The sequence below is a fragment of the Aplosporella prunicola genome (genome assembly GCF_010093885.1).
Source record: "Aplosporella prunicola CBS 121167 unplaced genomic scaffold K452scaffold_5, whole genome shotgun sequence".
NCBI classification, from domain to species: domain Eukaryota; kingdom Fungi; phylum Ascomycota; class Dothideomycetes; order Botryosphaeriales; family Aplosporellaceae; genus Aplosporella; species Aplosporella prunicola.
Genome location: NW_022983533.1, coordinates 625344 through 645580, shown reverse-complemented (window position 1 = coordinate 645580; position 20237 = coordinate 625344). Strand labels below are relative to the sequence as shown.

Sequence of the window (20237 nt, the reverse complement as noted above, 5' to 3'; positions counted from 1 at the left end):
ACCTTCACTTCTTCGACGGCCCATTCACCACTGCAACCCTCCCCCACCACCGACCATCCCGCTCCACCCCACTGCGCCCACGCCACTCTTCCCCTGTCGCTCTTGCGAGTCCGATGGAATAGCTGTCTAGATGAGCCAGCAATTCCCCTGGGGCTCTTCAAGTCAGCAACCCAGCGGACGGCGCGGCCTACCTCCCATCTCGACCACCTTCAACCCCGTCTCTAGGTCCAACTCCGCGGCCAACAGCCCCTCCCGCGCATCCTTCTCCCCCGTTAACTCGTCGCTCCCGCCCGCTTCGTCGCGGCGCATCATCAGCCGGACCTCGTCCGCTTCGTCCACGTCGACACCATTCTCGCCATCGCAATCCGCTTTGCTGCAGCACCAGTCCGCCCAGCTGCTGCCGTCCGCGCGCCCTAGAGCCATAGTTTCCTCGGGCGTCCCGCACTTTGCTTCCTCCGCCGCAGCTTTGGGTTCTGCTTCGGAACGTGGTGGAGGTGTCTTAGGCGTCAGCGGCGGGGGGAGCTCAAAGGTTGCCCGTGCCTCACCCTCTCTCTCGCAGTCGGGCAACATCGCTTCGCCAAGCAGCGCCACAAGCTCGTCTACCCCTTCGGGTCAGTCGCTCGCCAAAATCGTCATCGCCCAAGTCTTCCTGCTGCTCAGCTCGCTGAAGGAGGACAAGGATAAGACCAAGTGGGAGCAGCAAACTGAACAAATCCGCAAGGTCAGTGGCACACGCCCAATTTCACCCGCCCATGGTCACTGACTTTGCTCATAGTTGATCGACTCCAACGGAATGGAGGTCTTCTCAAAGTACTTCCGTCGCTTGCTGCAGAGCAATGCGTCGCAAATATTCCCCGGCGCGGCGAAGGGTGGTGACAACTCTGGGACTTACCCATTGCTTGTCGGCGAAATGCAGAAGATAACGCAGGACCCTCAGCAAGCATACAAGATTGCCGAATCGATCGACACAACTGAGGGTGACTTGTTCCGAGACTTTGATCTGTCCACCTTCATGGAGCATTTCAAACTTGACGCTGTCGCCAAGACGACGTTAGCTTTGGCGTGCAAGACTGCCTCAAAGCCCGATCTAAGAACCAAAGGTAACGCGCCGATTCCTCGTTGCTCCTCTGCCTTTCACATGCTAAGTAGTTACAGCCGATGCGATCCTTTCGAATAACTACCAGGCATTCCTCATGTCCTTGATCAACAGCAATCCCGACGGGCCAGGCGATCTTAGGTCGGACGTTTTAGCCTCCGTGGTCGATCGGCTAGCCCAAGATCCTCCGCGGAATTGGAGTGACGACGGCAAAGCCAATTTGTTCATTGCGATACGAGCGAAATTCGAAAAGTCAACCGGAATCATTCCTCTAGACGTTGGCGCTGCTCTATACATGTTCGATTTACTCGAAAACCCGAATCCGTTGATTCGCCTTGCCCAGCGCGCCGGCCCGCGAGGCACATCGAGCGTGGACGCATGCAAGGAGCTTCTCGCTTCTGCAGAGACGCGCGACATTAGCTATCAGCAGGTCGCCAACGTCCTGCTCTACATGGCAATCACCCAGAATGGGCAAGCATACAACCTGAGCAACTTTGTGGCAGCATTGAGAGAACATCGCGCTGGACAGCGCTTGGACTGGCAGGACGTTGTTCATTCTTTTGATCGGGAGGGACTCAAAATCGTCTCGCATCAATTTGTCGCACTGTTCAATGCGCTTTTGCCAGTTGCGCGGGATTCCGAGACCTTTGACATTCAGACATTATGGGGCGGGCGTTGGAGCCACCAGGATACGCAGCTGTCTTTTGTCGTTGCTTTTCTGCAGATGAAGCTCGAAGATGCCGACATCACTCAAACTCCCCGTCTCCGAAAGGCCTTTACCCTTGAACAGTTCGAGGATGCTCCTACCGGTGTCAAAGATCGCGCCAAGGAAGTCATCAAGCACCCTCTTGTTTCTTTGGACGCCACGGCGGCACTGTTCAACATAATTTTCCAGGCGCAAGAGTTTTACAACATTGCTCAGCGTTCTGGAATCCCACAGTCCGTCATCAACCAAAATACCGACATATTCGTTGTTGCCGCTGCAGCAGTCCCCAAACCATGGGTAGGCTTGCAAGATATGGCTATGCGACAACTGTTCGGTCCCTTCTTTGAGAAACGCGTAACACATTACAGCTTCGCACTTCACGGCCTATACAAGCAGGATTCCATCTGGGTTGCAAGCAGGTTCCTCGACTTTTACACCAGTCAACCTCTCCTGCTACCTCTTATACTAGAGCATGCGGCGGAGCATGGCTGGGTCCACGACCTTGCCCGCTTGAACACCGACCTGAGCATTGATCTGGCCGCTCTCGCCCACAGTGAAGGACTGTTTGAACTAGATCCATGGGCGCAAGAGACCATGGCCCAAATTCCGGTATTCCCGAGGATCCTCGCCAACTTCCTTAGCACCAAGGCGGAAACCGATCTGCAGGCCCAACGTGACGGCCAAGGACCAACCAACGTTCCGCTTGCTGTGAAGACCGTCCATCCATTGCTCGGTTTGCTTCAGGGCAACATCCCTGACGACGAACTGGTCGCCTTGCAGCGCGCCTGCATACAGGCGTACCCTAGGCTAATAAATTACGGAGAAGGCTTCGATGAAATCATAGACGTGAACGGAAAGGATGGCAACGCTATCTCTTCTGACGCCGACCGCAAGATGCAGGAACATTACAAGAAAATGTACAGCGGTGAGAGCGGCGTTCGTGACGTTATCGAGGAGCTCCAACGGTACAAGACTTCCGAGGATCCCGCGGACCAAGATCTTTTCTCCTGTATGATCCATGGTTTGTTCGATGAGTACAACTGTTTTAGCGAGTACCCCTTGGAAGCACTGGCAACCACTGCCGTCTTGTTCGGTGGCATCATCCAATACAACCTTCTCTCGCGGATTCCGCTACAAGCAGGTCTCGCGATGGTTCTTGAAGCCGTACAAGATTACCCGCCAGAGGCTTCTATGTACAAGTTTGGTCTCCAGGCACTTTTGAACTTCTCCGGTCGCTTGCAGGAATGGCCAAGCTTCTGTGACCGCCTCCTTCGTGTCCCTGGCCTGCAAGGAACTGAGGTTTGGAATAACGCGGAAGAGATAGTCAGGCGGCAACGCGCTGGCGAAATGAACGGCGACACCAACGGCGACACCAACGGTGATCTCACCAACGGAGTGGCCCGCAATGACGACTATCTGCCAGAGCAGAGTGTGCGCAACTTCAGCTGTATCCATGCGGATCCGCCTCTCCGTCCGGAGCTGTACGAGGAACCCGACGAGGATGTGCAAGACAAAGTGTTGTTCGTCCTGAACAACGTCTCCGAGCGCAACCTTAAGGATAAGCTCAATGACCTCAAGGAAGCGCTTGAAGAGAAGCACCACCAGTGGTTTGCTGGTTATCTTGTGGAAGAGCGTGCGAAGATGCAGCCCAACTTCCAACAACTATACCTGGACATGCTGGCTCTGTTTAACGACAAGGTCCTCTGGGCTGAAGTTCTTCGCGAAACGTATGTCTCTGTCATCCGCATGCTGAATGCAGAGTCCACCATGAACTCTTCAACCGAGCGGACGCATTTGAAGAACCTTGGTGGATGGCTAGGCCAGCTCACCATTGCGCGTAATAAGCCGATCAAGTTCAAGAACATTTCTTTCAAGGACCTGTTGATTGAGGGTCACGACACCCAGCGCCTCTTGATTGTCATTCCCTTCACTTGCAAGGTATTGATTCAAGCAAGCAAGTCGACGGTGTTCAAGCCTCCAAACCCATGGCTCATGGAGATCATACATCTGCTCATGGAACTCTACCACTTCGCTGAGCTCAAGCTTAACCTCAAGTTCGAAATTGAGGTTCTTTGCAAGGGCTTGGATCTTGACTACAAGAACATCGAGCCTTCAAACAGCATCAGGTCTCGCCCGGTACCAGAGGAGGAGTTGCTGGCGGCCATACCAGACGGTCTTGATGGATTCAACGACCTGTCGTTAATGAACCTAAACCGCAGAGGCCTCAACGAACGTTTCTCTCCTGCGGCGATAACGGCTGCTCTGCCCGATCTTAGTTCCGCCCTTGTCTATCCGCCCGCCTCTGGAAACCTTGTCGCCGCAAACCGCCTTCGTCAAATCTTCCATACGGCGGCACAGTCCGCTATCGCCGAGATTATTGCGCCCGTTGTTGAGCGTTCTGTTACAATTGCGGCCATTTCAACCTCTCAGTTGGTCGCCAAGGACTTCGCCATGGAGCCGGATGAGAACAAACTTCGCGAGGCCGCTCACACAATGGTTAAGTCACTTTCTGGAAGCCTTGCCCTAGTTACTTGCAAGGAGCCTCTGCGCATGAGCATAATGAACAACATCCGCATTCTGGCTAGGGATCTTCCGGAGCAAGCATTGCCTGAAGGGCTCATCCTCATGTTTGTAAATGACAATCTCGACACCGTTTGTGGCATGGTTGAGCAAGCAGCAGAGAACCAGTCGGTCGCGGAAATTGACATGCAAATTAGCGCAGGTGTGCAGGCTCGTCGCTATCATCGCAGCTTGCAGACCCGTGAGCCTTTCAACGATCCACCTGTCAAACACTGGGCGACGTTCATTCCAGAACCCTACCGACAAAATCCAGGCGGTCTCAACGCGGAGCAACTGGCTATTTACGAAGACTTTGGTCGCCAAGCTCGCGGCATGTCTCAAATCAACAACACGCATGACGCTGGTCGCATCACCGACGTGCTGCAAGATCAGTATCCACAGGTGCCAAACCTGCCAACCCCAGCAGAGCCGCCTGCCATTCCTCGTCAAGGCTCGCAGCCACCTTCCCGACTTCAGACCGCTCCGCCCATGTCTGCTACAGTGCCACAAACGCAGTTGAACGGCTATATGGATACTCACAACCTTGGAGAACGTACGCAGAGCTTGCTTCTTGAGCTGCAACGTGCTTCCAAGGAGGCAACCGAAGAGCATATCGAGGAACTTGGACCAACCGCGCCGACAAGAGATGCTTTTGAACAACTCATACACCTCATCGACAATGCCGGCAGCCAGCGTGAACACCTTTGCTTGGGGGCTGCTGGTAAGGTTACTCACTCACTGTTCGCTGATGTCGAGCGCCGCCTTGAGATTGAGGTCTTTGTGCAGCTTCTGCTGCAACTCTGTCAGCTGTCTGTCAGCACCTCTCGGCAGGTCCTTGTCTGGCTGGCAAACATTGAGGATGAGCGCTTGTTGAATCCTCCAGTTGTCGTCTGTCTGCTTGCAGCGGGCCTCCTGGACCTTCAACGCGTTGATCTGGTTGCTTACAAGGCCATTCAAAGCCGCGATCAGGCCGGAATTGATCTCCTTGCAAGACTTCTGGATGAGGTTCTGCTCACAGGTCCTCTCAGCAGTTTCCGTGCCGACTTTTCGAGGTCGCTCGAAGCCTTGACCCAATGGCTTTCTGTCGATGAGGACGTTGAGGGTGGTAAAGAAATCATTGCTAAAATGCAGGTCAGAGATGAGACCTTGCCGACCCCTCCCAGTACTGCGAGCAAGGATCAGGTGGAGTACGTCTTCGAGGAATGGATCCACCTTCAGCGTTACGGCCACCGCCAAGGCCCATCAACGAAGACTATCGCTGCTTTCGTGAGCCAGCTGCATGCTAGGGGTTTCCTGAAGGCACGAGACGACGCGGCCTACTTCATTCGCGTCTGCATTGAAGCTTCTGTGGCCGCTTATGAGCAAGAGGAAATGGTCCTCTACCCCAGCCTGGATAGCGCATACATCCAAGTGGACGCGTTGGCCAAGCTGATTGTAGGATTGGTGGTCTACCACGGTGGAGCTGATGGCGTTTCGACGCCCCAAAAGGTTGTATATCTGGAGAACATCCTAAGCTTGATCGTTCTTGTGCTGGCGAATCACCAGCGTACGCGCGTTGAACGCTTCAACCAGAAGGTGTTCTTCCGGCTTTTCTCGTCTTTGCTTTGCGAGCTGCATGAAGCCAGAGACCTCCTCGGCGGCCTCGATGGAGAACGTGATCTCATGATGGTCATGGGTCGGGCGTTCTTGGTCCTTCAACCCAAGCACTTCCCGAGCTTCTCGTTCTCATGGTTGGCATTGGTATCTCAGCGCATGTTTATGCCTGCAATGTTGAGGCCTACGGCCGATGAGTCCGTGAGTAGTCGCAAATTGGGTTCATATAGCTTGATGTACCATCTGCTAACAGTCTCACAGGCATGGAATCTCTACGCCAAGTTGATGGAACTACTGCTAGCATATGCTGGACATCTCGTTAAGCCGAGTGATCCATCTGAACAGGCTCGTGCCTTCTACCGCGGCATCCTCAGAGTCCTTCTGGTCGTTCATCACGACTTCCCAGAGTTCCTTGCAGAGAACCATTTCGCTTTGTGTAACGCCATTCCGATGCACTGCACGCAGCTTCGTAACTTGGTCGTTAGCGCGTACCCATCGTCGTTCCCAGAGCTTCCGGATCCATTCACCAACGGCTTCAAGGTTGACCGTCTGGAAGAGGTCAGGAAGGCGCCTGAACTGCGCGGCGACATCAAGGCACCTCTTCAGCAGCACGGTATCAATGATCTGATAGAAAACCTTCTCAAGACCTCGGACCAGAGTGCCGAGGACATCAACCGGATTTGCGAAGCCATCTACAACCCAAAGCGCGAAGATACTGGCTTTGCCTTCGCTCCTGTCACTGTTGACACCGTGTTGCTGCACTCCATCGTCCTTTATGTGGGCGATAATGCCATTTCGACTGCCGGCAAGGGCCCCGCGTTCACCGCTAGCTCTCCTCAAGCCAAACTTCTTGAAACCTTGGCCAGAGAGCTCAGGCCTGAAGGTTGCTATCATTTCATCAGCGCAATGGCGAACCAGCTTCGTTGGCCTAACAGCCACACGCACTATTTCAGCTACGCCATTCTCCATCTCTTTGGCTTGCCGCGCGGCGAGCAGGCGAACCTGGATGTGCAGCAAATCATCACGCGCGTGCTCCTTGAGCGCCTTCTCGTGCACCGTCCTCACCCATGGGGTCTGATCATCACCCTACTGGAGATTCTCAAGAACTCCAACTACGAGTTCTGGAATCTGCCGTTTGTCAAGGTGGCGCCTGAGGTAAGATTTCCCCAATACAACCTAATCAAAGACGCATCAGCTAACACGAAGCTCTTCCAGGTCGAGCGCTTGTTCGGTGCACTCTTCCAGCACATCAACCAAAGTCCTAGGGCCATTTCCTAGGCAATACAACATCCCACGACCGACATGTCACGCCATGATTGCATCATCCAGCAATGATTTGGAATTGGCGCCAGGTCTTTCGAATACATCCTATGACCACCTAGACGGAAGACCTGTCATGCCCTTAAACCGACAAATCACTACACTATTGTCTGCATTCTCTTTCTCCTTTCGATGCATTTCCGTGCGCGGGGTTTGGGTATCGGAGGCATTTGCGAGGCGAACAAAAAGAAGTACGGGCAGGGGTTGAAAGGAAGGAAGGCTGGGGTTACTACTCGGTGTTTTTTTTATTTTCCAGGTCTCCACTTTTCAGTTGATCCCCAGGCTTTCTACATATGTGTGTTTTTTTCTCCATTTTCCTCCCTCTACTTCTTCTCTTCTCGGCAGCCCCTGCTATATGGGCCTAGAAGACTATAGAAGGGGGGAGTTGCAGGAGATGAATTTTTTGCTCTGCCTCATCGAAGGCCGGTTTTTTCGGGAATGGGAATGAATGGTGGAGGGGAGGAGAAAGCGGTCTTTTTGAGGGGAAGCGGCTTCTTTTTCTTTCTTCCTTAGTCTTCCCCTCGGGTTTTCTGCCTTCCAAAAAGTGAGATGACTGGCGTGGACTGGACTGGTGGGGATTCTTCTTTTTTGCACTTCTTTCAATTTGAGGACCTTTTTTCGATTTCACATCTTATTCTCTTCTCCTTCTCTTTTTTGCTCTTTGCTTCCAGCTATAGCTGTTCTGGGACAACGAACAAGGGGAAGGAACGATTCGGGAGGGAGAGGTGTGGAGTGGCATCTTTGCTCTACACTCTTCTGTTGCTTCTTTACTCTTTCTTCTGCTTCTTGCTTTTCTCTTCTGCTTTTGCTTCTGACGAATGTAGTATATCTTCGAAATCCAGGGCGCCTCTGAGTCACGATGAACACACGAACGAACGAAAGAACGGAAGGGACGAACGAATGGTTCGGCTTGATAATGGGGGAGTTGTTGGTTGGCATTGCCGTTGCTCCTAATATTTTGCTTCTTGTCGTTGTGTTATTGTTGCTAATGAAGGAAGCTTAAACAAATTGAGGATAATGATGATGCTAACAGCTCTTTACTTTCTCTTTGCTGACCTTTGTCCTTGCGATTTGGTGTAAGTTATTACAGTGCATCCTCCTCCGTTTATAGGCCCTTTGCTTCCTATGGTGCTTATCTGAAAACGACTTCAGTGGTTATCTAGCTCTTGGAGGTTTTGTATCTTGATAACCCTTCCTGTGAAGAACCTATCAAAGCTGGCTACGACACTCCGACCATTAAAAGTGTTTATCGATATACACGGCTACATTGTGCTTACATGTTCGGACACATTTACAAGCGAGGACAGTCATAACCAGCCAACGTTAAAAAGAGAGAGGGCTGTAGAGAACCATTCAGTAGATGCTATACATACCTACTGCTTGCCGAAACGGAATATCGACTTTCAGTTATAACCATAGTGTAATAGATGATGAATTGCCCGAATTAACCTTTCAATTTTCCATCATTTCGTACTGACTGTCCTGCATCGATAAAGGCAATAAAGGCAGTGTCATGTTCATTATTATCTGGGCTGTATCACCGAGCGGAACGTCTTGATGTGGCTCAGAAATCTCGAATTAATACCGCGCGTCCATGTCCTCCAGGTCATCTTCTTCCTCTTCGATCTCCGTCGTCTCCTCATCCTTTGGGTGTTGCTGTAAAGTACCTCCATCCGTTCTGCCCAAACTCTTTGCTTGCTCCGGAGTCAACTCAACCACCATTGGCGCATACTCTCCGCTTTCATCATCTTCTTCGTAGCCTGCTACATCCATCTCCACGCGCTCGCCATCCTCTAGCTCCAACATGCCGTGCCGCACAAACGAGTTGTCAAACTGCCAGCCATACTCGGACCTGAGATGGTCCTCCAGCTCTTCCAATTCATCAACAACATCTTCCTTGCCCAAGCCTTCCACCTCCTCTAACCCCTTCTTGAACCTCCTCAGCAAGCTCCCCAACAAGGTGCCGCCCTCATCACTGAGATCGAACAGCCCCCCCTCCGCATCCTGACAATGCTGCAGCTGCAACCTCAGCAGCCCCAAGAACTTCGTATACAGCTCCGGGCGCTGCACAACTGCCTTTTTGCACGTCAACAGCAAGCTCAGCAGCCGCTTCCACTGCTCCAAACACGAGTTGTTATTCAGCGTCAGCACCATGAGGAAGCAGAACTGCAGCTCGCCGAGAATTTCATCTGCGTCGCCGTCAGCGCAGTGCCGCTCAATGAGGTCGCCGAGCGCCCACGTGCGGTCCTGGGCCGCGTGGGTGCGCTCGCGGCCGGTTGCGCCCTCGCGCCACGTCTGCTTGAGGTCGATGGGGAGGAACCGCAGCTCTTTCTCGGGCTGGAAGGCGCTTTGCTCGGCCGAGATGCCGGGGATGTCATCCATGTCGCGCGCGGCCGAGCTGGCGGACGTGAGGGACCAGTGGTCGGGCGCGCTGCCCGTGATGCGGGTTAACATGGCGGACGTGATGCTATCGGTCAGCGCGACCCAGTCATGCATCTCTTCCTGGATCTCGTCTTTGTCTTTGCTGGCAGACTGCCGGTATGGCGTTAGACCCTCGCGCCAGATCGAGCTGAGGTTGCCCCGCCACTTTAGGATCTCCGCTTCGTTCGTCTCTTGCACGAATTCTTCAGCTGCGGGCTCCCATTTCTTGATGAATAGCTCGGGCGGACCCGATGGCTCGCCTTGGACGTGGAACCAGGCTCCGTGTCGGACGGAGAGCGAGCTGGTCGAGCTGGTGAAGACGAAATGCCAGCCTTGTGGTAGCTCTTTGATGCCTTTGAAGCGGTCTGTGGTGGTGAAGGAGAGGAGGTTGATGCCGCCGAGTGCAGAGGGTGGGAGGTTGAGCATCAGCACGCATGCTTTGCCCGAAATATCCATGGCTGGAATCGCTAAAGAGGAAAGCTTGGGGCGAGCGGATTCTTAGTTAAGTATGAATTCGGGCTGAAAAATCAAAGAATATTGGCGGACGTTTAAATCATTTGTAGGGTCACGGGTATCGTAAGCGGTGGCGCAAGTTGGAGAATTCCGTAAAAGGCAGTTGGGACCTTATAATGAAGTTTCAGATGTGAATTAGCTGCTCGTCTGGTTTTATGGAATAGCTGTAGAAGCGGTTTGAAGGTTGCCGAAGTACGTTAGGGTAAATAGGACTAGCCTGATTTGCGAGTACATTTATACATCTTATCACTCAGATCACGGAGCACGCTCATTGGTCCATGGTTTTGATGTGGCCTTAAAGCCCAGGAATGACAACTTCATTCATATATTCCCATTTTTGGTATCTACTGAACGGGCAGCTGGCGAGTGCACGTCTCAATTGATCATGGTATCAAAAGATAAATGTGACAAGCCGTAAGGGTGAGGACCAGGCAAAAGCGAAAGCCGTTCCTCGCGTAGTTGTCATCAGTCCCATTGACCTCGAACGAACACCCATGACAACCAGCACCAGTTTACAGACGACGACCACGGCGACCACCCTTTCTGCGGGTAGAGTCGGAGGGAGTGGGGGTAACGTCCTCGATACGGCCGATCTTCATGCCAGCACGGGCAAGGGCACGGAGAGCGGACTGAGCGCCGGGACCGGGGGTCTTGGTGCCGTTACCTGGGATGGCCGTTAGCATCGCGCGCATGCGATTCGGAGCACAAAGTGCTACATACCACCAGTGGCCCTGATCTTGACGTGGAGGGCAGTGATGCCGAGCTCCTTGCAGCGGGCAGCAACGTCCTGGGCAGCCAACATGGCAGCGTAGGGGGAGGACTCGTCACGGTCGGCCTTGACCTTCATACCACCGGTGACACGGCTGATGGTTTCGCGGCCGCTGGAATCACCCAGAAGTTAGCCTAACCATCCGCTTTCTGGTTTCCTGATGCCTCCGCCATTCGGAGGCATTTATTCATTGGGCGACTAGACGAACCTCAGATCGGTGACGTGGACGAAGGTGTCGTTGAAGGAGGCGAAGATGCGGGCAACGCCGAAGACGAGCTCGCCTAGTACAATGTCAGGACTGGTGTTGCGCGCGCAAACGGGCGTGTTCGTGGGTTACTCACCCTCGCGGGCGTTGGGGCCGAGGCTGACATTCTCGGTGCGCTGAACCGGGGCTTTCTTGGGAGGCATGTTGACGGTAGGGTGGTGATCGAGGTCCTTGGGTTGTCGTGTCGCGGGTTGGGTGAGCGCTGTTGCAAATGCTCGTTGGATTTTGCTGTGCGCGCCAAGAGTTTTCGCGCCGACGTCCGAGCGTCGGCAGGACCTCGCTTAAGCAGATTTCTCCTCATCTCGCGCCTTTTCTTTCCTGCTTCCCTTCTCCCACTCACAACTACAATGTTTTTTGTGACCTGAGATCAAAGTTCACAGGCTCAAAAGAAGAGCCTTCGACACAGTATCACCAGCTCAACCACCACCAAATAACACCGCAGCACAATGGCCGATCAGAAGACCGCAGCCGTGGGGATCATCGGCATGGGCGACATGGGGAAGCTCTACGCCCGGAGGATCAGCGAGGCAGGCTGGAGGTAAGTCATGTTTGCGACTCCAGCCGGGTTGCCGCTTGTTCAAGGTAAGCACTTCTGTCTCCTCACCTTATTCCCTTTCCCCTCTACTCTGATGACTTGAGTGCATTTGGCTCGAGTATGGCCTTTGTGACTGCAGTTGCCATTTTGGTTTCTGTGGAAGCAGGGGTACATCGATGATGTAAATTCTCAGCTACCTTAATTTTCTTTGTCTGAAAGTTACAACCTATCATACGATTCTCAGCAGACCATTTTGCAGAGGAACTTATGCTAACAATCTCAAAGCGTTCTAGATTTTCTTGCATAGCATGCTCCATCGTTTTTTGTCTGATTGTTCATCCTGGCTAGAGTCAACGCTTGCGATGCGCCACAGAAGTACGATGAGCTGAAAGAAGCGTACAATGGACACGTACGATTGCTTGTCCACACCATATAGCATGAGCAGCAGCTGAGGCTCTTGATAGAATAACATTCACATTTACCCCGACGGCCATCTTGTCTCCAGGTGCAGTGACTACATCATCTACAGTGTACCCGCCGAGGCTATTGACTCCGTTGTTGCCAAGTACGGCCCATGTATGAATTGCGCTGCCATCATCCGACTGCCTCTGAAGAAAACACTGACCTTAACGTCTCAGCTACCAAGCTCGGCGCCGTCGTTGGAGGTCAGACATCATGCAAAGCTCCCGAGATCGACGCATTTGAGAAGCACCTGCCGCCGGACGTCGACATCGTGCCATGCCACTCGCTGCACGGTCCCGGCGTGGACCCCAAAGGCCAGCCACTGGTCCTGATCAAGCACCGCGCGTCGGACGCGTCCTTTGCGCTCGTCGAAAAGATCCTCTCCTGCCTGGAATCCAAGCACGTATACCTCACCGCGGCAGAGCATGACCGTATCACCGCCGACACGCAAGCCGTGACGCACGCGGCCTTCCTGTCCATGGGCGCCGCGTGGGCCGCGAACCGCCAGTTCCCGTGGGAGATCCCGCGCTACCTGGGCGGCATCGAGAACGTCAAGATCAACGTGACGCTGCGCATTTACTCGAACAAGTGGCACGTGTACGCGGGCCTGGCGATCCTGAACCCGTATGCCCGCCAGCAGATCCACCAGTACGCCCAGAGCGTCACGGAGCTGTTTAAGCTGATGCTGGGCGGCCACCGCGAGGAGCTGCGCAACCGCATCATGACTGCTGGCGCGGCTGTGTTTAGCGGTGATGGCGATGGAGACCTGTTGCTTAAGGATGAGGTGCTCGACCAGTTTAGTCTGGGCGAGCTGCCTCCTGAGAAGGTCAGGAACAACCATCTGAGCTTGCTCGCTATGGTGGATAGTTGGTGGAAGTTGGGTATCGTGCCTTACGACCACATGATCTGTTCTACACCCGTAAGTCTTCGTGGTACACGCAGTCATGTTAGGGACCCCTGGCTGATTTAAATCATAGCTCTTCCGTCTCTGGCTTGGTGCTACTGAATATCTTTTCCGCAAGCCTGACTTGCTGGAAGAGGTCATTGAGACCGCGATTGAAGACGACACCTTCCGCGCTGATGACCTCGAGTTCACCTTCGCCGCCAGGGTAAGTCACATATATTTTTAATCACTAGCCACCACTTAGCATAGCTGACTAACTTTCCCAGGACTGGAGCGACCGCGTGAGTCTCGGGCACATGGATGCCTACCGTGAGAAGTTTGAAGGCATTCAGGCCTACTTTGAGCCCCGATTCCCTCAGGCAAAGACGGTGGGCAACGAGATGATCAGGACCATCTTGGCGAAGACCTCGAAACCATAGGATCAGAAGTGGATTGAGCATGTTTGATACACCAGTGTTGCAACCAGACATTCTAGCTAAGTCCATAATGCTAAGGTGCACTGCTCAATCAACTGCGATCATGCAACAATGTACAAAATCGGGGTATTCAAGTGAATTTTCTTCGACTGTGCATCCAATAAAGCCGGTTCTGATGGCTTTCTTTTTTCAACATCCACAATTTGCAAATCACCCTGACATACTCAAGAGTGTAATGTGCGCCCCCTGGGCTGCAGCCTATCCTGGTGTGGGGGGTGTCATAAGGCACCTCCGATCAACGACGGTAGCCACGACCCTGGCGTATCAAGTCGTCGGAATACATTCCGCGGTCTCTCCTGTCATCGTAGCGGTCATTCCGCCGGTAATCGTCACGGTTGGACGTATCACGGAAACCATATCTTCCATCCTGGTAGTCCACATCGGCGCGTCTGGGCACATCTCTACGGTCGTTCGACTCATCATCAACCTCCATGATATCACGTTCCGGCTCGGGCCTGGGAGGTTGGTAGTTTTGGCGAGTTGGCACCGCCGGACTTGGGCCACCCTCCTTCATGAAGACGTAGAGAAGTCTACCGTCCGCCTGTTCCCACAAAATTAGCATTATAAAATTCAGATCAGTTTCCAGGTTCCTACCTTGCGGTTGTTGAACATGGTAATGACATTGTCCGCGCCGTTCTTATCCACAAACTGCATCTCCGCGATGACAGTTGGATGTGCGCTGGTGAGCTTGCAGTAGAGCATATCTCCTCCGACCGGAGCCATGACAGCCTCAATGTCGGCCGCGGTCGTGCCTGGGGCAAAGTTGCTTGCAACGACAGTGTAACCGGTCTTGCTCATTCCGCGGATGCTGATGCCGCTGGCGCCCTTCGTGTTGCTGACAGAGCCATTCGACGGCTGGTTGTACGCCTCCTGGTACGGTTGAGCACCACGTTCGATGCGAGAAGCAGATTGAGTGCGGGGCAGTTTCGCTGCCCGGGCAATGCGAGGATTGTTCACATGGTGCAGGTCGTGGCCCCAGCGGGTGTTGTTGATGTTCGGCTTCGGAGCGGCGGAGGCAGAGCGCTGGAGACAGAAAGACACGTCAGTATAAGAGGATCTTGGTAGGGGTGTAGCGGAGGGTGCTACTGCCTGCAGACCTTCTGGACACCCATGCGGCTGGCTAAGCTTCCTCCGGCAGCGGCAGCGCCCTTGTTCTTGTTCGATGCAGCAGGACCAGGCGCGCTCTTTCTACGCCCTGAGCCGAGGATCTGATTCGCCAGGGTTTCATTCTTGCGCTGTTCGCGGTCTACATCAGGAGTGAGCGTGGCGGCACCGAGCATTACAAACGCGCCGACGTACCTCGTTTAATAATTGCATCGAAGGAAACGGTTCCTTTGGTAGGAGCCATTGTGTAGAGAGTACGGGACGGTGTGTAAAGATTTGGGGGCAAAGACTGAACGCGTTGAAGGCTAAAAGGAGATGTTGTCGGGGCAGAAGGTGGAGCAGTGAAAGTGATGTTATGGATGCGCGCGGTGATGCTCCTAGCAGCGGGTAGCTTTTTTGGACTATCCGCGCACAGACCGCTGCTTATTGCTCGTCGCTCGCCTTTCCCTTAACACCCTTCCTATTTTCGGCACATCAATCACTATCTATGTATTCATGTGAAGACTGCTTGCTGTTGGGCGGCCCATTCGGTATCCATAGTTCACTAAAAGTAACCGCTGACCGGCAGCATCATGAGTTCCTTCCTCATTGGCAGCCCTTTTCATGGAAGGCGCTTCCACCGCGGCCTCCTGTTTACAGTTTCCTTTGCTCTTCTCTGCTCTCACGCCATCGAGTCTTCCAGTCCATCAAAATTTTCCGTCATCTCCTTTTTCATTCAACTTCGGGCTGCCTTGGCCAACTACCGTGCCAGGCAGTCCATCCGATCGCCCTTTGCAGGCCAACATGACCTCCCCATCCAGTCCACGCAAAACCGGAAATATCCTGACCAAGTTTGTGGGATCAGTACGCAGGAAGACTCCCAAAACAGAGCCAAACGTTTCTGAGCTCGAGAGTAGCCCGGATGATCAGGACGCGTATGTGAGATGGTCGATGGTGCAACACCTATTAATGCTCTGTCCAGAAAACCGTCCACAGAAGTACAGCTATTAGAATGTCCCAAAGAACAGGTCTACAATGGAAGCTCTCAGTCAGGCTCACGGAAACTTCGGCGTGCATACTCGTACATTGAGATCCCAAAGAAGAACCAAGAGTCGCCAATTTCATTTGGCTCAATCAGGTCCATGGGTCGTAAAGTCAGATATGGCATGTCTTCTGTTGGTCGTAAAGAAGACTTAGGTGCATCCAAGGCGGATGTTCCCCATTCTTCGCCATTGAACGTTCCTGCACCCACCGTGGATACCAAAATCCCCGACTCGGACATTGGTGATCTTGTCCCCTGTAGCCCCGGCTCAGAAAACAGTGAGCGCCGCGATCACGGGTTTCAAGCTCATATGGAAGAAGATGCTCCTTTGTCGTTGAACAGGGCAATGTTGACGGCCAAACGTTCTCGGCTACCGGTTCTGAACATTACCAAGGACGGTTCACCAAAACGTTTCGCAGCCGACCCTAATCCGACGCCACTGCCCGGTACGACGTTTAACACATTGGATGGAGTGAACGACGTTTCTATTGACACCTGTAATCCTGGAGAGATTGAAGGCTACCGTCTAATGTCAACGCTACTGGAGGACAAGAACGCTGCCGTCACTGGATCCGGGGGCGAGACCAATAAGCCTTCGGTTTCTCCTGTGTTGTCTCAATCTATGCAGCGAAGTACAGGGGCTCCTCACAAGTTGCGGGTCCCGTTTAGGCGCCTTGGTGCGGCGACGAAACCAGAGGCTATACCTACACCTCCTTATTCAGTAGCAGCACAAGATCCCGCTCCTGCTGGACATGAGGTCTGGGCGGACCCTAATGTAGGCGTTTTCAGTCCAGCAATCTACAGTCGGGGACCGTCTGTTTCTGGGATCCCTGCTATTTCTGGCGAATTCAATCCTGTGGCAGGTCAGATTGGAAGCGATTTTTCTGAACCCAACACCACGGTTGCTTCCTCAGAATCTCCAGCTCCGAGTATGGGGCCTATAGATGAATTCTATCAAAAGAGAGCAGAGCGCAAGAAGCGCCATGATGAAATTATAGGAACGAGCCCTCATGAATCAAGCGGTACGTCCCAGGATATCCGATCAAGCCGAGATGTCTCAAGAGGCAGCGAATCATCCGGAGAGGCGACACAGATTGTCCAAATACACAGCAGGTCTGAAGAATGTGGTGATGGTTTCCACCGCAAGCAGCTTTTAACACAACCAGACGACAATAGCAGTGAGACCAACACGAATGGAGAGGATCTTGGTAGGAACTCCAAGATGATCAACGTACCTAAGACGAGAAGTCGTCTTCCAGATGAACTGTATTACCACGGATGGAATTTGGCTACTGGTCAGCTGGAAACCCAATTGCCTAAAGCGCAAGAATCGCTAGCTGCTTGCCGTAGAAGACTAAAGCATATGCTGTTGCATCAGCACCCTTTCTATCAGGAAGACAAACTCGGTCTTGATCAAAGCCTCGACTCACTTGAAAGGTACCACAGCTGTGTTGAGATCGAGCAGCAAGCTACTTTGTGGAACGCCTTAGATATCATCAAGGTGTTCAGACTATCCCAGTTACGCAAGCAGCAACTCACACAGCGGAACCAACTGGACCAGACGTATGGCGGCCTCCTAGAGGGTGATTTTGCCGATATGTCGCTGCGGCTACTAATGGAAACCAAAGAACCCTCGGAGGAGACCATTGCTCGCACCAGGTCATTGCTTAAAGAGGCCACGTACCATGCTATCCAGTGGACAGGAGCCGAAATCCGTTCTCTGGCAATGTTGCCACAGACAACCCTGGATGAGCTCCTTGGTCTGGCAAAATCTCCATGTGGTGACGTTGCTCCACATGCAAGTTCCAGTGGACCTCCACAGCAATTTCTTAAAAGGTCACCGACACCTTGGCCAATATTTGTACAGAAATCCAGCACACCTCAAATCGTTCGGCCTTCTGTATTCGATCCATCGACCGACAGTGCACAGGCTCAACCTCTATACGATTCCATCAACCCAGAGAACATTAAAATGACAAAGGACAGTGAGGGAATCCGAAGTGCTCCCTACAGAAACAACAATCCACATGAACATCCACTCAGTCGCGAACAAGGACCGAAACAAGATACCTACCCAACCACTTCATTCGAAGAATGGCAGGAGCAGGGATTCAATCATCTCTCATTAGCTGCCAAGGAGCTGACAGACCCAAACCTTTATGAGAAAGCATCCATGACCTTGGAACAATATCTCGATCTTACGGACTACTGCTCTCCGAGGCCCAGACCTTACAAGCCCCTCTGGGCATCCCTGAAGGATGAGGAAGTAAGCGAAGAAGAGCGCGGCATGAAGCGCAGGACGTTGCGCTGCACCTATGTTGCACGTCTGCAGGGCGAGGCTATGCGCGCCAAGCTTGACCCAACTACACCAGAAGGCTACGTCGTCCCGGAGTTCTATGTCGGTGGGAATGGGCGCGTTGAGCGTGCTTGGACGGTCAAGAAGGGCGGAGCGTGGGTCACGGTGAAGGAGCGCCCGGAAAAGGTGGTTTCCGATGAAGCCGCGGACGAGACTGAGACGGAGAACTGAGTGAATGCGGAGACGGAGTGCTATTGGGGTTAGGGGTCTAGTGAGCGTAACACGAAGGTATGCGTAGTGAGCTATAACATTGTGGGCTTGCGGAAGCAGGCGCTTTGGGTTGGGTTAGAAGGTGGGTTATGCGGTATTCATGGGATGGGTTCAGCATGAAATAATGGAGCATCACTCTAAGACTGGGTCCCTCAGGCTGCACGTGGGATGATGAAGGGATGATGAAAAGCGAGAGGTGAGATTACCGATACCATGGACCGTAGAGTAGTACCCGGCGCTGCACCGGGGATCAGCCGGCCCCGCGCGGGCTGGAGCTCGACCAAAATGTGCCAGACGCGCATCGGCCGCATCTCTCAATGTCACTCCTCGTGAAAGAAGCCCTGCAATGCCTAGCTAACCAGGCCACCCACAAGGCCCTCAATGCCTTTATCGTCTGCGCCGACCCGGCCGACGTCGTCAGCAAGATCGAGCATGCCGAGACGCTGCCCGCCAGCGCCCAAGGTAGTAGCTTTCCCACCTGCCCATTGCCTCTTTCTAGGTACCAATGCTAACCCGCTGCCCAGGCCCTCTAAGCGGCAAGCTCATCGCCGTCAAAGACAACATCTGCACCACCGACCTGCCCACGACGTGCGCCTCGGGCATCCTCCAGGCCTTCACCAGCCCCTACGACGCGACCGTGGTGCAGAAGCTGCGCGAGGCGGGCGGCGTCGTGGCCGGCAAGACGAACCTCGACGAGTTCGGCATGGGCTCGCACAACGTGAACTCGTTCTTCGGGCGCGCGCAGCAGGTGGACCGCGCGGGCAATGCCGTGTCCGCGGGCGGCAGCTCGGGCGGCAGCGCCGTGGCCGTGGCGACGCAGCAGTGCTGGGCGGCGCTGGGGACGGACACGGGGGGCTCGGTGCGCCTGCCGGCCGCGTACACGGGCATCGTCGGCTTCAAGCCGTCGTACGGGCTGGTGTCGCGGTGGGGCGTGGTGGCGTATGCAAACTCGCTGGACACGGTGGGCGTGCTGGCGCGCGACACGGCGGCTGCCCGCCGCGTCTACGACGCCATCCGCAGGCACGACGCCCGCGACCCCACGAGTCTGCCGCTCCGCTCGCGCCGCCGCATCCTCGAGGCCCTGGCCGCCTTGCCCCGCCATCGCCGCCTGCGCATCGGCGTCCCCGCCGACTACAACATCGCGGAGCTCGCGCCGGCGGTGCGGGGCGCGTGGGCGCGCGCGCTCGCCCGCCTCGCCCAAGCCGGCCACGCCGTCCGCCCCGTCGCCCTGCCCTCGACCCACCACGCCCTGTCCGCCTACTACGTGCTCGCGCCGGCCGAGGCCTCGTCCAACCTCGCGCGCTACGACGGCGTGCGCTTTGGCTCGCGGGCCGCGGGGCCCGACGGCGCGCCCGACGGGGCCCTCTTCAGCCGGACGCGCGGTGCCGGCTTCGGCGCAGAGGTCCAGCGCCGCGTCCTGCTGGGCGCGTACTCGCTCAGCGCGGCGGCCATGGACAATTACTTCATCCAGGCGCAGCGCGTGCGGCGCCTCGTGCAGCGCGACTTTGACGCCGTGTTCGCGGCGCCGAACCCGCTGCTGGAGCCGGAGGAGGCAGCACAACGTCAGTCCGTGGCAACGACGACGACGATAGAGGGCGGCGACGAGGACGCTGCGGGTGTGGATGTCTTGGTGTGCCCGACTGCGCCGTCGCTGCCGCCTAATATTGCGGAGCTCGAGAAGCAGCAGAGCCCCGTCGACGCGTACATGAACGACGTCTTCACGGTGCCGGCGAGCCTGGCGGGCCTCCCGGCCATGAGCGTGCCCGTGCGGGCCGAGGGCGAGGAGCACAAGGCCGGCATCCAGGTCATTTCACAGTACGGGCACGACGACGTCGTGTTTGAGGTGGCGCGCATGATTGAAGAAGGAGAAGAAGAGGCGGCTTCGTGGGGCTGTTGATTGTCCATTGTAGGAGTATCTTCGTAGTAC

At 54.6% G+C, this 20237-nt stretch overlaps 8 protein-coding genes across 8 annotated transcripts; 5 read left to right on the top strand and 3 right to left on the bottom strand.

Moving 5' to 3' along the window:
* Positions 1-130: 130 nt before the first annotated feature.
* K452DRAFT_221757 (uncharacterized protein) lies at positions 131-7232 on the top strand (the record flags this gene model as incomplete). Its single annotated transcript, XM_033536531.1, has 5 exons — positions 131-721; positions 776-1100; positions 1156-6155; positions 6216-7109; positions 7170-7232. 5 exons carry the CDS (start codon positions 131-133, stop codon positions 7230-7232), a joined length of 6873 nt encoding a protein of 2290 aa, XP_033400791.1.
* A 504-nt stretch (positions 7233-7736) lies between these two features.
* Positions 7737-8325, top strand: K452DRAFT_134356 (uncharacterized protein). Its single transcript, XM_033535322.1, has one exon. It carries the CDS (start codon positions 7824-7826, stop codon positions 8226-8228), a length of 405 nt encoding a protein of 134 aa, XP_033400790.1. The 5' UTR covers positions 7737-7823; the 3' UTR covers positions 8229-8325.
* A 459-nt stretch (positions 8326-8784) lies between these two features.
* Positions 8785-10375, bottom strand: K452DRAFT_284462 (uncharacterized protein). The gene has a single exon (XM_033539946.1). It carries the CDS (start codon positions 10149-10151, stop codon positions 8853-8855), a length of 1299 nt encoding a protein of 432 aa, XP_033400789.1. The 5' UTR covers positions 10152-10375; the 3' UTR covers positions 8785-8852.
* A 239-nt stretch (positions 10376-10614) lies between these two features.
* K452DRAFT_284461 (uncharacterized protein) lies at positions 10615-11398 on the bottom strand. The gene is made up of 4 exons (XM_033539945.1): positions 11319-11398; positions 11186-11258; positions 10929-11089; positions 10615-10872 (listed from the first exon to the last, which is right to left on the bottom strand). The coding sequence occupies exons 1-4, from the start codon at positions 11383-11385 to the stop codon at positions 10721-10723; spliced, it is 453 nt and encodes a 150-aa protein (XP_033400788.1). The 5' UTR covers positions 11386-11398; the 3' UTR covers positions 10615-10720.
* A 725-nt stretch (positions 11399-12123) lies between these two features.
* Positions 12124-13562, top strand: K452DRAFT_222009 (uncharacterized protein; the record flags this gene model as incomplete). Its single annotated transcript, XM_033536541.1, has 5 exons — positions 12124-12186; positions 12242-12353; positions 12416-13158; positions 13217-13348; positions 13410-13562. Coding segments are annotated over 5 exons (1203 nt in total), but the record flags the coding sequence as incomplete, so codon positions are not given.
* Positions 13563-13854: 292 nt separating this feature from the next.
* On the bottom strand, positions 13855-14967 carry K452DRAFT_324843 (uncharacterized protein; the record flags this gene model as incomplete). Its single annotated transcript, XM_033544730.1, has 4 exons — positions 13855-14160; positions 14214-14642; positions 14717-14865; positions 14919-14967. The coding sequence occupies 4 exons, from the start codon at positions 14965-14967 to the stop codon at positions 13855-13857; spliced, it is 933 nt and encodes a 310-aa protein (XP_033400786.1).
* Positions 14968-15506: 539 nt separating this feature from the next.
* Positions 15507-18438, top strand: K452DRAFT_356402 (uncharacterized protein; the record flags this gene model as incomplete). The annotated part of the gene is made up of 2 exons (XM_033546044.1): positions 15507-15637; positions 15685-18438. The coding sequence occupies 2 exons, from the start codon at positions 15507-15509 to the stop codon at positions 18269-18271; spliced, it is 2718 nt and encodes a 905-aa protein (XP_033400785.1). The 3' UTR covers positions 18272-18438.
* A 189-nt stretch (positions 18439-18627) lies between these two features.
* On the top strand, positions 18628-20207 carry K452DRAFT_295625 (uncharacterized protein; the record flags this gene model as incomplete). Its single annotated transcript, XM_033541836.1, has 2 exons — positions 18628-18772; positions 18835-20207. The coding sequence occupies 2 exons, from the start codon at positions 18628-18630 to the stop codon at positions 20205-20207; spliced, it is 1518 nt and encodes a 505-aa protein (XP_033400784.1).
* Positions 20208-20237: the final 30 nt, after the last annotated feature.

What these genes read in the sequence shown, in the direction of transcription:
- K452DRAFT_284461 (XM_033539945.1), bottom strand. Translation starts at nt 11,385, where the DNA reads ATGCCTCCCAAGAAAGCCCCGGTTCAGCGCACCGAGAATGTCAGCCTC. An exon ending in CGGCCCCAACGCCCGCGAGG is followed by an intron (nt 11,259 to 11,318) that starts GTGAGTAACCCA and finishes ACATTGTACTAG; the next exon opens with GCGAGCTCGTCTTCGGCGTT. An exon ending in GTCCACGTCACCGATCTGAG is followed by an intron (nt 11,090 to 11,185) that starts GTTCGTCTAGTC and finishes GGGTGATTCCAG; the next exon opens with CGGCCGCGAAACCATCAGCC.
- K452DRAFT_284462 (XM_033539946.1), bottom strand. Translation starts at nt 10,151, where the DNA reads ATGGATATTTCGGGCAAAGCATGCGTGCTGATGCTCAACCTCCCACCC.
- K452DRAFT_134356 (XM_033535322.1), top strand. Translation starts at nt 7,824, where the DNA reads ATGACTGGCGTGGACTGGACTGGTGGGGATTCTTCTTTTTTGCACTTC.